Genomic DNA, 13,159 nt, shown 5'->3' with positions numbered 1-13,159 from the left:
GTAGCATGATTTATTGCAAACAATGTTCTGCACTGTCACCTTTAGTCAAATGCCTATACATGCGTGGCTCACGTTATGGATTCTAATAAGTTCTTTTTTTTTAAAAGTCATTCAGCCTTCTTTTTTATATGTATATTTTATTTATTCATTCATTCATTTATTTTTGGCAGTGTTGGGTCTTAGTTGTGGCATGCAGGATCTTTCATTGTGGCACAGGCTGTTTGTTGCGGGGTGCGGGCTTCTCTCTAGTTGTGGTGTGTGGGTTTTCTGTCTCTAGCTGTGGCGCATGGGCTTCAGAGCGTGTGGGCTCTGTAGTTGTGGCACACGGGCTTAGTTGTCCTGCAGCATGTGGGATCTTAGTTCCCCAACCAGGGACTGAACCTGTGTCCCCTGCATTGGAAGGCAGATTCTTTACCACGGGACCACCAGGGAAGTCCCTCTAATAAGTTCTGTTTGTACATTTGCCTATACTTATGTCAATGCCACATTGTCTTAATTGCTATAGATTTATAATGATTTTAATATCGGGTAGTATTGTAAAATAAAAATTTTACCAGATGGTAAAACAGGCAAGAAAAAACTTATTCAAGACTATTGCAGTTATGGATCAAGACTGTTGCAAAAGGGGAGAGAGAATGAACTCAGTTCCACTGAACAAAAGGTGGGAGAATTTGGGCTTCTCTGGTGGCGCAGTGGTTGCGAGTCCACCTGCCGATGCAGGGGACATGGGTTCGTGCCCCGGTCCGGGAAGATCCCACATGCCGTGGAGCGGCTGGGCCCGTGAGCCATGGCCGTTGAGCCTGCACGTCCGGAGCCTGTGCTCCGCAACAGGAGAGGCCACAGCAGTGAGAGGCCCACATACCGCAAAAAAAAAAAAAAAAAAAGGTGGGAGAATTTGTAAGTGCTGGGATGAGCTAGCATAAAAAGGTTGGAGGACATTAAGAGGTTGGATGGTCAATGTGATTATGCTATTTGTGTTTGCTAATTGTCCCTTATCAAAGTTAGGCTCCTATGCTCCCACAGAATCTGGAAGACAGGCCCTATCTTTCTTGATAATTACATTTCAAAGGGGTGGCTAATAGGTCCTTGAGAAAGATATTCTTGGGTTGTAGACTATTTACGTCTCAAAGGGGCAGATTAAAAAATTTACATCCTCTTTCCAAAGTAAGTGCTCTAATCAAAGAGAGGTTGGGGCCTATAGTCTAAAATTTAGGGAAGCTAAGGGGAACACTAAGTCTGTCTTGGCCCGTGTAAGCCTTTTGTATTTATTTTCTCCTTTTTAAAGGTTTTGTTGCTATTTTTATTCATTTGCTTTCCAAATAAATTTTAGAATCAGCTTGTCACCACCCCCTCAAAAAAAAAAAAAAAAAAAAACAAGAAAAAAGAAAAAACACAACTGCTTTGGTTTTAATTGGATTTCACTGAATATATAGATCGATTTGTAGTAAATTAATATATTTATTATATAAAGTATTTCAGTTCATGAATATGAAATAGTCTTCCATTTATCTACGTCTTTAATTTCTCTAAATAATGTTTTTGTGGTTTTCACGATAGTGAGCCTTAGATTTTGTATGCGATTTATTACTAGGTTTTTGATAGTTTTGTTCTTGTTGTAAATGGTATCTTTTAAAGTTTTGCAGTTTTTATTTTTTGTTGCTGATATTGAGAAGTACACCTTGATTTTTATTCCTTGGCCTTATATCCAGAGATCATGCTTACTTTGCTTATTAACTTGAGTAGTTTATCTGTAGTATCACTCAGATGTACATATCCAGGTGGTTTGTGATTAATGTCAGTTTTATTTCTCCCTTTCCAATCATTCATTTGATTATATTTTCTTTTATTTTTGTGCTGCATACTCGAGTACAGTGAGATTATTGTTGATATCTGTTTCTCATTTTAGCTCTCGGAGGTGCGGCTTTTAGTAAATCACCTGTAAAGTATGATATTTCCTGTAGGCTTGTTGTAGATGCTTTGTATTCCTAGTGTTCTAAGAGGTTTTGTTATTACTGGGTGCTCAATTTTATCAAACTTTTTTTTCGGGATAACTTGAGACAATCATATTAGCTTTCTCCCTTATTCTGTTAATATGTAAAATCACATTGCTTCATTTTCTAATGTTAAAATAGCCTTGCATTTCTGAGATAAACCAAACACGGATGATATGTATAACCCTTTTAATTTATTGCTAGATTTTTTTTGCTACCATTTGTTAACATTTGATTTAGAGTTTTTCCATTGTGTCCATGAAAGAGATTGGCCTATTTTCCATTCTTATGATATGCTTGCTGGGTTTAAGTACCTGATTATGCAGGCTTGGAAACTTGCCATTCATGCCTGGAATTTTTTTTATGGAGGAAGTTTTAAATGAGAATTTAATATATTTAATAGACATAAGACTTTCTATTTTTGATTTCCAATTTTAAAAATATTTTACCTCCATTTTCCAGATCTTCCCTTTTTGTCAGTTTGAGTAGTTTTTGTCTTTCTAGGAATTTGTCTACTGAGGACACGGGGAGGGGGAAGGGTAAGTTGGGACAAAGTGAGAGAGTGGCATGGACATATATACACTACCAAATATAAAATCGATAGCTAGTGGGAAGCAGCCGCATAGCACAGGGAGATCAGCTCGGTGCTTTGTGACCACCTAGAGGGGTGGGATAGGGAGGGTGGGAGGGAGGGAGATGCAAGAGGGAAGAGATATGGGGATATATGTATATGTATAGCTGATTCACTTTGTTATAAAGCAGAAACTAAGACACCATTGTAAAGCAAGTATACTCCAATAAAATTACAAATATATTCGCATTCAGTCCACATGGTATTTAATAATATATTTATTATTGAAATTTAGGAAATGTGATATAAAACTATGAATTTCTAGCCTCTTTGGGAAAAGCAAGTGATTTGATGATCCTAGGCCTGTTTTCCTGCATATTAACCTCAGTAGGAATTGAATAGCTCTGCCCACTTTACCATGAGCTCTCCATTTAGCTACAGTCCCCATCACTTTCCCATCCTCTTACACCTAGATTATTTTGTGCATTTTATTATGTATAAACATTGGAATATGTGATTTCTTACAGATGGAGTATTTCAATGCCAAGGGTTGAAATGGAACATAGAGGGATACGTTTTCCACTTACTAGGTTATAAACAAGGCACATAATGGAAAATGCTCCTGGTTTAAAACTGCAAAAGTAAAGGATTTTCAATTGTTGTACAAAGCATAAGCCTTATTAAACTATAGGTAAAATACAAAAACCTAGTAAAGTTAATATCATGCTGAAATGTTTCAGTGTATTCTGTATTAAAAGCCTTTTATGCTGTAGATTTATCACATCTGGAAACAAAAGCTGATTTTCCAGGAACTGAGTTCTAAATCCTTACCATTTACAAGCACGTCAATAATTCATCACAGTTTTCAGAACAATTTCATATTTGTTGACCTGACCCTAGCAGTGACCTGGCTAGGAGGGTATGAAGCAGGTACTGTTATATCCATGTCACTAGTGGCACAGCTAAACCATGGCAAGATTAAATGAGTTGGCTGACAGATATTACCGAGTTGGGCAACAGTTGAGCTGGGACAAGAATTCAGGCTGTCTGTACTTTAAACCTAGTGGCATGTAGTGGGTTAGTAGATTCAGAGATTCTGCTGTATAGCTAATGCCCATTTTAAGTATTAACGATTTAGAATTTGAGGTAGAGGGTACAGGAATTCACATGTGACTCTCATCTCCTATGGATCTTTAAATTCACCACAAATAGCCATGCCATTACCATAAAATACTGGTAGACAGGTATTTAATGAAGAAGAAAGGGAAATAAAGGGGGGTTTTAAGACACTACTTGGGAGAAAAGCCCTGTATTGATAACTACAGTGGTGGTATTCAGCTTTGAGACATTCATATACTATGTGAAGTGCATGTATTACTACACGAGACATTAAGCACAAGGGTAAGGGGGCCCTCCTCAAGAAGTTCAGAGACTTGGAGGCATAAAACAATAAGGAACAGTAAAACTTCAAGCTACCAAGGAATGCCTGGGAATGTGATGAATGCTGGAAAGAACACTGTCATGCTTGGAATGCTCCTTAGGACTCCTGCTCTTCATTTTCTGGTATCCCAATTGAATAGACTGGTGGGAGCTGGAGAGTATAGAGTTTATTAAGCTGCCACAGAACATTAAATAATAGCCTGCAAATAATAACAGCAACAACAACAATAGGGCCTTTCCAGATTTATTCATTAGCACTTTATAAACTCATAAAAATAAATAATACATGGAACTGATTCTCATAGCACAGAAGAAGATGCTTCTTCAAGTTAAAAATCTCACGACGCTTTTAGCATGATCACTAAGGCAGAATTTCATGAAGGAATCAGACAGTCATATTTACTTTTTAAAAATAAGTCCTTGCAAAGAGCACATGTTCTTGATCTAGAAGTGTAAGTATTTTTGATTTTTAAAACACATTTTAAACAAATATGCAGTTAAAATGTCAAAAATGTTTTTAGATCAAATTGTAACAGGAGGCTTCAAATCTTTATCAAGTAGGTTAGATAAAATATTTAGTTAAATCTAGTGAAACTCCTGCTAAAATTAAATATGAAAAGACTCAAAAAGGATTCAGCATCTGTATATCTCACTGTATGTTTCGTAGCACAAATCACAAGGCATATATATATATATATATATTTTATGTTGAATGCTCTATTGAGTGAATGGCATCGTGAAAGAGCATGGACTTGTAGCCAGACAGATCTGAGGTCAAATCCCAGATACTCAATCCTTTGTCCTCTCTGGCCTTAGATAAGTTACTTAACCCATCTGAGTGTCAGTTTCCTCATCTGTAAACTGCACCATTAGAAGTGACAGGAGTTCCTTGAATTCAGTCAGGAGTTATTACAGGATCATTTAAACAGAAGTAAACATGATATTTTCAGAGAAACCTCCAATAAGTGTTTCCTAATACATCACAAGATGTTTTTCCACCCTGGACCATATGTTAGACAGTGAACCTTTAAGGCACATGATTTTATAGTATACTGCTTCAGTTAGTAGTTTGTAAAATACATGTAAAAACATGTTTAGCCAAATCATAGACTTGGCTAAACTTTAGTCAGTAATACTCTGCCCCATTTCTAGCCTCATAATGGGTGCTTTATTTCTTTCAACACGTTATTTGATGTTATTTCCATTTCACCGTCAGTAAGATGAAGTTGCTAATCCTTTTTAACTGTATAGTTGTTTATAAAGTAAGAAAGAAAGAGCAAGAAATAAATTATTTTTCAGATGGCTCATTACACATAAAATTCATTTAGCTGAGGAGTACATTTCAGGGTCTGAAACTACAATAAAAGGAGATGGGTTGCTTGCTGCCTGCTGCCTCCCTCTCTTATAAATCTCAGTTGCTGCTGCATTGTGTGGTCCATGGCACATAATTGTTTCTTCCTTAGTGGACATACTCTTGGGGACACTTTGTCTCTTAATGCCAATCTTGCTGGGTGCAGTTTAGCTTTCACTTTCTATCACTGGCTTCAATAAATTCAAGGGTCAAGGTACTTAAGTTTTACCTCTCAGGCTTGTCAAATTTTCCTTACTTGCTTTTATCCAAATGTTCTTTTGATAGCCATTTTTCACTTTTGCTTTGAAAAAACAACTCAACCAAACAAATGAATTTAGATGAGAAATGTCCCTGGCATGTATAACAATATGAGATGTGAATTAAATGGGAGGGAAAAATCCTCCCCATTGCGGATGTGAGCCTAGATGATAATGGAGTTGTGATTTAGTCCATGAAAATGTGTTAGAGTAAGTGAACTGACCTTTTGCTTCTCTTACTGCTGAGACAAAATGGGGACATAAATACAAATTAATTTCTTCTTATCACTTCATGAGACATTATAATTCATTTTTCATTTATGTGCATAGTGTTTACCTAGCTTACAAAAATATGCATTATTCCGAAAAGCTCAAGGGATTCATATACTTAAATGGAAACTCAGAGAAAGACTGATTTTTTTTCGCTAGAGAAGAGATTTCTAATCCTAATATAGTGATTTAAAAAAAAAAACTTTTAGCTTCCTGTCAATTCCATTTGATCCAATCTCTTATACTTGTCTAACAGTGTGGTTACATCCATTCAGGCAGTGATAGGAACTAGCATCTCTGAGTGATTATAAAAGCTGACTGATAATCCAACAATTGCTTAGTTCCATCCTTTGTAATTCAAATTCAGGTCAGCATTTCTAAGCAATAAACAGGTAAATCTATGAATTCAAGCACTGTGTACATCTATTTATATTTGTGCATATGGCATTGCAAAAATCTACCTGTGGGCAGACATGTACAGCATATGAGCAAGCAATTTCTAATTCGGTTATCTAATTTCACTGAGACCAGTAAAAAGAACCATGCCTACATTGTAACAGAAGAGACTTAGATTCAGTTCATTGAGATTGTTCTGAGAGTAAGATAGATTTAGCAGTAGAATGTGTTACTGAAGGATATGTATGCTCCCTTGTGTTGGAAATGTTTAAAAAAGAATATACTGGAATTCTATATATACTGGAAATCTAGATAGAATTCTAGATAGATTACAGATCCACCAAGGTCTATCTGTAAAGATTTAATAAGTACTTTTCTAGAGTGAGTAAAATAGTTCACCTTGGTGGTTCATAGAAGGTTCGATATAAATACTATGATCAAGCAAAATGTAAATAACCACCGACACTTGTATAACTCAGTTCAAATTAAAACTGCTTTTCAATACATGATCTTGTTTAATATTTGAAGCAATTCTTTAAGTGGTTGGTATGATTATTTTCTTTGAGAGACATTAAATTATTTAGCCATAAATTTCTTGAAAAAGCCACTTGATTTCATTGAGCAGGGAGAGAGAAAGAATTGCTGGTATTATTACAAGAAGTTATGGATTTAAAATGTTTTCATAATTTGAAAAGATATACACACATTGGTAATCCAAGCAATTGATTGACCTAAGACTTGAATCCAAGTGGTTTGGCTCTAGATATTTTTATCTTCCCCACATAAGATACAAAATCACAAAGTGATAGCATATTTGTATTTGAGAAGTTGTCACAATACATTATTAAAACTCTGCTCCATTTGAACAACTTAAATTCATTTTACTCTAGTAATTGAAATGTATTCTCTAGAATTTTCCCACTGTAATATGTACATCTTTACCTGTAACAACTTTAGTTTTGTGAGACATTTTGCAGTGCCATGGAATCAGCCTCTTTTAAATTTGTCTTATGTAGTTTGTTAGCTGTGCCATGACAAAATGCCAGAGATTGGGTACCCTAAACAACAGAAATATATTTTCTCACAGTTCTGGAGTTTAGAAGTCCAAGATCAAAGTATTGACAGGTTTGGTTTCTTGAGGCCTCTTTCCTTGGCTTGCAGACGGCGGCCTTCTCCTTGTCCGCACATGGTCTCTCCTCTGTGCTAACACATCCCTAGTGTCTTTTTGTGTATCCAGATTTCCTCTTCTTACAAGGACATTTGTCAGATTGAATTAGAGCCCACCCTAACAGCCTCATTTTAACTTAAAAGCCCTATTTAAAGGCCCTGCCTACCAAGGTCCTGTCTTCTAATACAGTCACATGCTGGGGTAGAGGGCAATAGGGCTTTAACATATGAATTTTAGGCAGACACAATTCAGTCCATAACATCTTTATTCTATTAATTTTGGGCACATAGTTTATGTTCAATAAATATTTGTTGCTTAAATAAATTCACGATTGGTGAATGATTGAATTGGAGCTTATCATTAACTATTAGTTAAATTAAATATTGGCTGAATTATAAACCTGCTTCAATGAATTATCAGTTATCTATTATGATTATTTGAATACAAAGGTCACTTTTTTGTTTGTTTGTTTTTTAATGTGGTACGTGGGCCTCTCACTGTTGTGGTCTCTCCCATTGCGGAGCACAGGCTCTGGACGCGCAGGCTCAGCGGCCATGGTTCACGGGCCCAGCCGCTCAGCGGCATGTGGGATCTTCCCAGACTGGGGCACGAACCCACGTCCCCTGCATCAGCAGGCGGACTCTCAACCACTGCGCCACCAGGGAAGCCCCAAAGGTCACTTTTAATACCAATCTTTTTTTCTTCCTTTTTATTGAAGTATAGTTGATGTACAATACTATGTAAGTTACAGTTGTACAGCATAGTGATTCACAATTTTAAAGGTTATACTCCATTTATATTTATTATAATGTACTGGCTATATTCCCTGTTTTGTACAATATATCCTCGTAGCTTATTTTATACCTAATAGTTTGTACCTCTTAATCCCCTACCCCTGTAATGCCCCTCCCCTCTCCCCACTGGTAAACAGTAGTTTGTTCTCTATGAGTCTGCGTCTTTTTTGTTATATTCACTAGTTTTATGTATTTTTTAGAGTACACATATAAGTGATATCATACAGTATTTGTCTTTCTCTGACTTATTTCATTTAGCATAATGCCCTCCAAGCCCATCCATGTTGTTGCAAACGGCAGAATTTCATTATCTGTTCATCTGTTGATGGAAATAATATTCTTAAAATAGTTGTTTTAACTAGGTTGACTCTGTACCTAAAATAATATTTATTGTTTTTTATAACTCATTCATGTAATGAAAAAAACTGTAGTATATAGTGTATCACAATATATTTTGGAGTTTCTATAAATTTAATCTTAAGCAATCTAGTATAGAGGTCTTTATGTGGATTTGTTTTATATGATGTCCTACTAAAATTAATAAATTATAAGCGTCCATCTATGAGATTACAAACCTAAGATGCTACTTTAGTGGACACTACCTTTGTGTGTCTTGTAGCACTAGAGAGAAGATGTTATACCTATTTGGACGCCTTAGTTGATTTTCTTTCATTTATGAAGGTGGTGCTACCTACAGTATGAGTTTATCTCTTACCCCCTTGACACCCATCTCCCCTTAGGTTGGAGCCCTGCAATAAACATCCCACAATTTAGCCTTTTATTTCTGAATCATAAAATCAGGCAGATGGTGTAGTTTATGGCTAAGGAGTGAGATTTTCTCTCTTTGAAGCTAGTTTTTTCACAATTAATCCATTAACAGGTATGTTACATGCCATTTTATCTGATGCATCCTGACATGGTAACTAGGAAGTTCACTAAAAGAACTTAAAATATGTTTTAGGAAAAAAATCCCAAATGTTTGATTGTAATAATTAAATGGCTAATATTGAATTCATTGAGTTATGTTAGCACATTCCCTGTGGGTATCTTGCATCGCTATTCCAGTGCTATGGCTTCTGCCGTAACTAACGTAATTCAAAAGGAATAGAGTAGAGAATGAAACTGTAAAAAATACAAAAATTAGTTACATTATGCTGAAAGCAATAACATTTTTATTGACATTTCTGAAGAAAAATTGAAAACTCATCTGTGACTGAGCTGCATATGAGTCCGTGATCATTTTAATATTGTAGTAAAATGTTTATTGCCTACTCCTTACCCATGTATAAGACTCCCTTTTTGAAAAGATGGTAGATTAAACACATTTTAAAAAAAAATTAGGTAGGTCTCTGAATTAATTAGGAATAGATGGATTTTGCCATGATGCTTATTACACATGTATTATTTGAATCATATATCAAAATTTTCTAGGTGGATCAATCCAAACATGTAGCATCAAGTAAGGTAGAAATTATGATCAGGCTTATCTTAGATACTTGAGTATATTTGTAAAAAATATGAGTTACAAACATTTTTTGTAGCTCTAATTCTATACAAAATAAGACGTCCATATTTTGAGATACTTCTAGGTCTAGAGATCCAATATCTATGGGAAAATAATTCTATTATTTATGAGAAAGTCAAAAAAGCTGAAATTTTTGGCTGTGAAGTACATCCTAATGGAGTTGAAATTAATGATATATTTCTTTTCTTAAAACACTCCCTTTACACAGAAATCATCACAACATATTTTTTCCACCTAAAAACCATTGGTGCTTGGTTTATATTACATATTAAAACAGTGTGTGCATATAGATGTTAGTGACATGCTAAAGATAGGGTAGCTATTACTCAGGAAATATTACAGTTTTCTTACTAGAATAGAGAAATAGTGAATTTAAATACTTTGTAATAATAATCCAGTTAACTTTAAAAATTCACATGTGGATATGATGTTAAGTCACTACTAATTTTCTTCTACAATCAGGACATTAAGCAATTCAAATTATACAAGATTGCTTCAAATGAAAGTCTTTTTTCGGCATCTTATTTAGTAGTCAGACTTTTATTCTTTGGGATGTATTTTCAGACCTAAGAGAGATACACATTTTACATATTATCAATGAAAAATCCTCTTTTAATTCTGCATTTATATTTTTGCTTGCATTTACTGTGGAGACATTTCAAATAGTGGTGTAATATCTGCTTCAGACTTCTTGTAAGTATCTTTGCTTTTCAATGTAAGGTGAAAGAAAGAGTGAACTAATCTAACAACAAATGAAACGCACAATGCTTATCTTATTATAAGCAGAAGCTGGCAGGGTGTTCTTTACAACTCCTGGTATAAATAGGAGGCTCAAAGTTAGATACTTTTATAAATCATTCATGCCATTTTTAATAAAATTCAGTTAACAATTAATTGTTTGCTAATGTTGTGGTGGATTTTCTCTTCCCCAGGTACTGGGAGATCGGTGGGCAAACATCTGTAGGTGGACAGAAGATCGCTGGGTTCTTTTACAAGACATTCTTCTAAAATGGCAACGTTTTACTGAAGAACAGGTGACTCATGTGGGGGATATTATATCAGTGAAAGACATGGAGAGATATTAAATGGATAAATGAAAAAATATAATGATGTACTTTAATAATTATTTTTTTTCTCTTTTGGAATTATTTGATTTCTTTCAGTGCCTTTTTAGTGCATGGCTTTCAGAAAAAGAAGATGCAGTGAACAAGATTCACACAACTGGCTTTAAGGAGCAAAGTGAAATGTTATCAAGTCTTCAGAAACTGGCTGTATGTATTTTTTAGCTTTCAATAGTCTTTTTTAAAAAAACAACCCAATAGCTTATACTAACATCATTATTTGGTCTTTCTGTTCCTTCAAATCTTAAATGAAATATTCATTGTTCTTGCTTAGATCAGTCTATTCAATTATACCATATTGTTACTTTTCTTAATTAAAATAGGGAAAGGTATAATGTTGTAGTGAGCTGGGGCTGCTGTCCTCACATAGTGGAAAGAGAAACTCTAGTGTCTCTGTCTCTTCTTATAAGGCCATGAATCTCAGCATGGGAGCTGCACCATCATAACCTCATCTAAACCTAATTATCTCCCAAAGGAAGGCCCAATGTCCTAATACCATGGGGGGTAGGATTTCAACATATAAATTTTGTGGGGACACAATCATTTAGTCCATATCATTACACCCCTGGACTCCCAAAATTCATGTCTTTTTCACATGCAAAATACATTCATTCCGTACGAATAGCCCCAAAAGTCTTAACTGGTTCCAACATCATCTTTACAGTGTACAGTGTAAAGTCCAAAGTCTCATCATCATCTAAATCAGATATGAATAAGACTCTAGGTACAATTCATCCTGAGGCCGAGTTGTCCAGCAGTGAACCTGTGAAACCAGACTAGTTATGTGCTTCCAAAATACAGTGGTGTGACAGGTATAGGATAGGCATTCCCATTCTAAAAGGGAGAAATAGGAAAGCAGGAAGGGGTGACGGGCCCCAAATACGTCTAAAGCATAGTAAGAACAATTCCATTAGATCTTAAGGTATGAGAATAACCTGCTTTAGAATGGTGCTCTGCACTGCAGGACCACTGGAGTGGCAACATCACCCCCAGGATTCCACAAGGTGGCCTTGCCTCTTCAGCTTCACAGGGCACTTCCTGCCCCCATGGCTCTCTGCAGCAGCCCCACCTACAGGACTCCCTGTGGTGGCTGCTCCTGAGGCACTGGGTGGGGGCATCCCAAATTTGAGGGGTGGCCCCACCCTTTGAAGCCCAGGAGGAACTAGCCCCGCCTCCTGGGCCTGTGGTGGGGGTGGCAGCTCTGATGATCTCTGAATCAGCCTATATTATTGTTCCCTCTTCTTGAGAAATAGCACATGTTCACAGCCTTCCTTCAATCCATCCAGTTTTCTTTGTTTCCATTAATCCCAGCTGGCAGTTTCTGCTGGTATAATCCCATCTGTATCCCGGGCTTCTGATGAGATGGCTGATTAGGTCTCTGGTTCACACCCACACTAATATCCTTATCAAATGATGAATCAACCACACCCTTACTATTCTCTTCTGAACTGTGCTTTCTCATTTTTTGTAATATGTATAGGCTGAGAATTTTCCAAATCTACGAGTTCTGGTTCCTTTTTGGTTAACAGTTCCTTCTTCAATCAGTTTCTCTCTTCTTGGATTTTTCCATAAGCATTCAGGAGAAACCATGCTGTTCCTTCCACACTTGGCTTAGATATCTCCTAAAGACATCAAATTTCTTAGTAAATACCCAATTTCATCACTCTCAAGTTCTACCTTCCACAAAATGCTAGAACATTAACACAGTTCAGTCAAGTTCTTTGCAACTTTATAACAAGGATTGTCTCCTTTGTCCAATATGTTCCTTATTTCCATCTGAGACTTCATCAGAATGGCCTTTACCATCCATATTTATACCAACATTCTGTTCATGATTATTTATGTATTCTCTAAAAAGATGGAAACTTTCTTTCCAGCTCTTCTCTTTTCTGAGTCCTCACCAGAATTACCCTTTAGAGTATCTTCATGGCAATCTTGGCTTTTTCTAACATGTACCTCAGAACTTTTCCAGCCTCTACCCATTAACCAGTCCAAAGCTGTTTCTGCATTTTCAGGTATTTGTTACAAGAGTGCACCAGTTCTTGGTCCCAGTTCCTGTCTTAGTCTGCTTGGGCTGCTATAACAAAATGCCACAGACTGGTGGCTTAACAGTAGATACTTATTTCTTACAGTGCTAGAAGCTGGGAAGCACAAGATCAAGGTGCTGGAAGATTTGGTTCTTGGTGAGGGCCCTCTTCCTGGCTTCCAGACAGCACCTTCTTGCTGTATCCTCACATAGCGAGATAGAGGAAGCTCTGGTGCCACTTCCTCTTTT

At 36.3% G+C, this 13,159-nt stretch overlaps 1 protein-coding gene across 3 annotated transcripts in view; it reads left to right on the top strand.

Annotated features, from left to right (window-relative positions):
- Positions 1-13,159, top strand: part of DMD (dystrophin) — a 2,234,319-nt gene that overhangs the window by 745,849 nt on the left and 1,475,311 nt on the right. For all 3 annotated transcript variants that reach the window (XM_027096086.1, XM_027096084.1, XM_027096085.1), the window contains exons 14-15: positions 10,696-10,797; positions 10,927-11,034. In XM_027096086.1, the coding sequence (XP_026951887.1) occupies positions 10,696-10,797; positions 10,927-11,034 (210 nt within the window). The remainder of the gene's footprint in view (positions 1-10,695; positions 10,798-10,926; positions 11,035-13,159) is intronic.

This window comes from Aethalodelphis obliquidens, unplaced genomic scaffold (assembly GCF_003676395.1).
Source record: "Aethalodelphis obliquidens isolate GAN/ISIS:26980383/991018 unplaced genomic scaffold, ASM367639v1 scaffold98, whole genome shotgun sequence".
NCBI lineage: Eukaryota > Metazoa > Chordata > Mammalia > Artiodactyla > Delphinidae > Aethalodelphis > Aethalodelphis obliquidens.
This window is presented reverse-complemented; position numbering and strand designations above follow the sequence as displayed.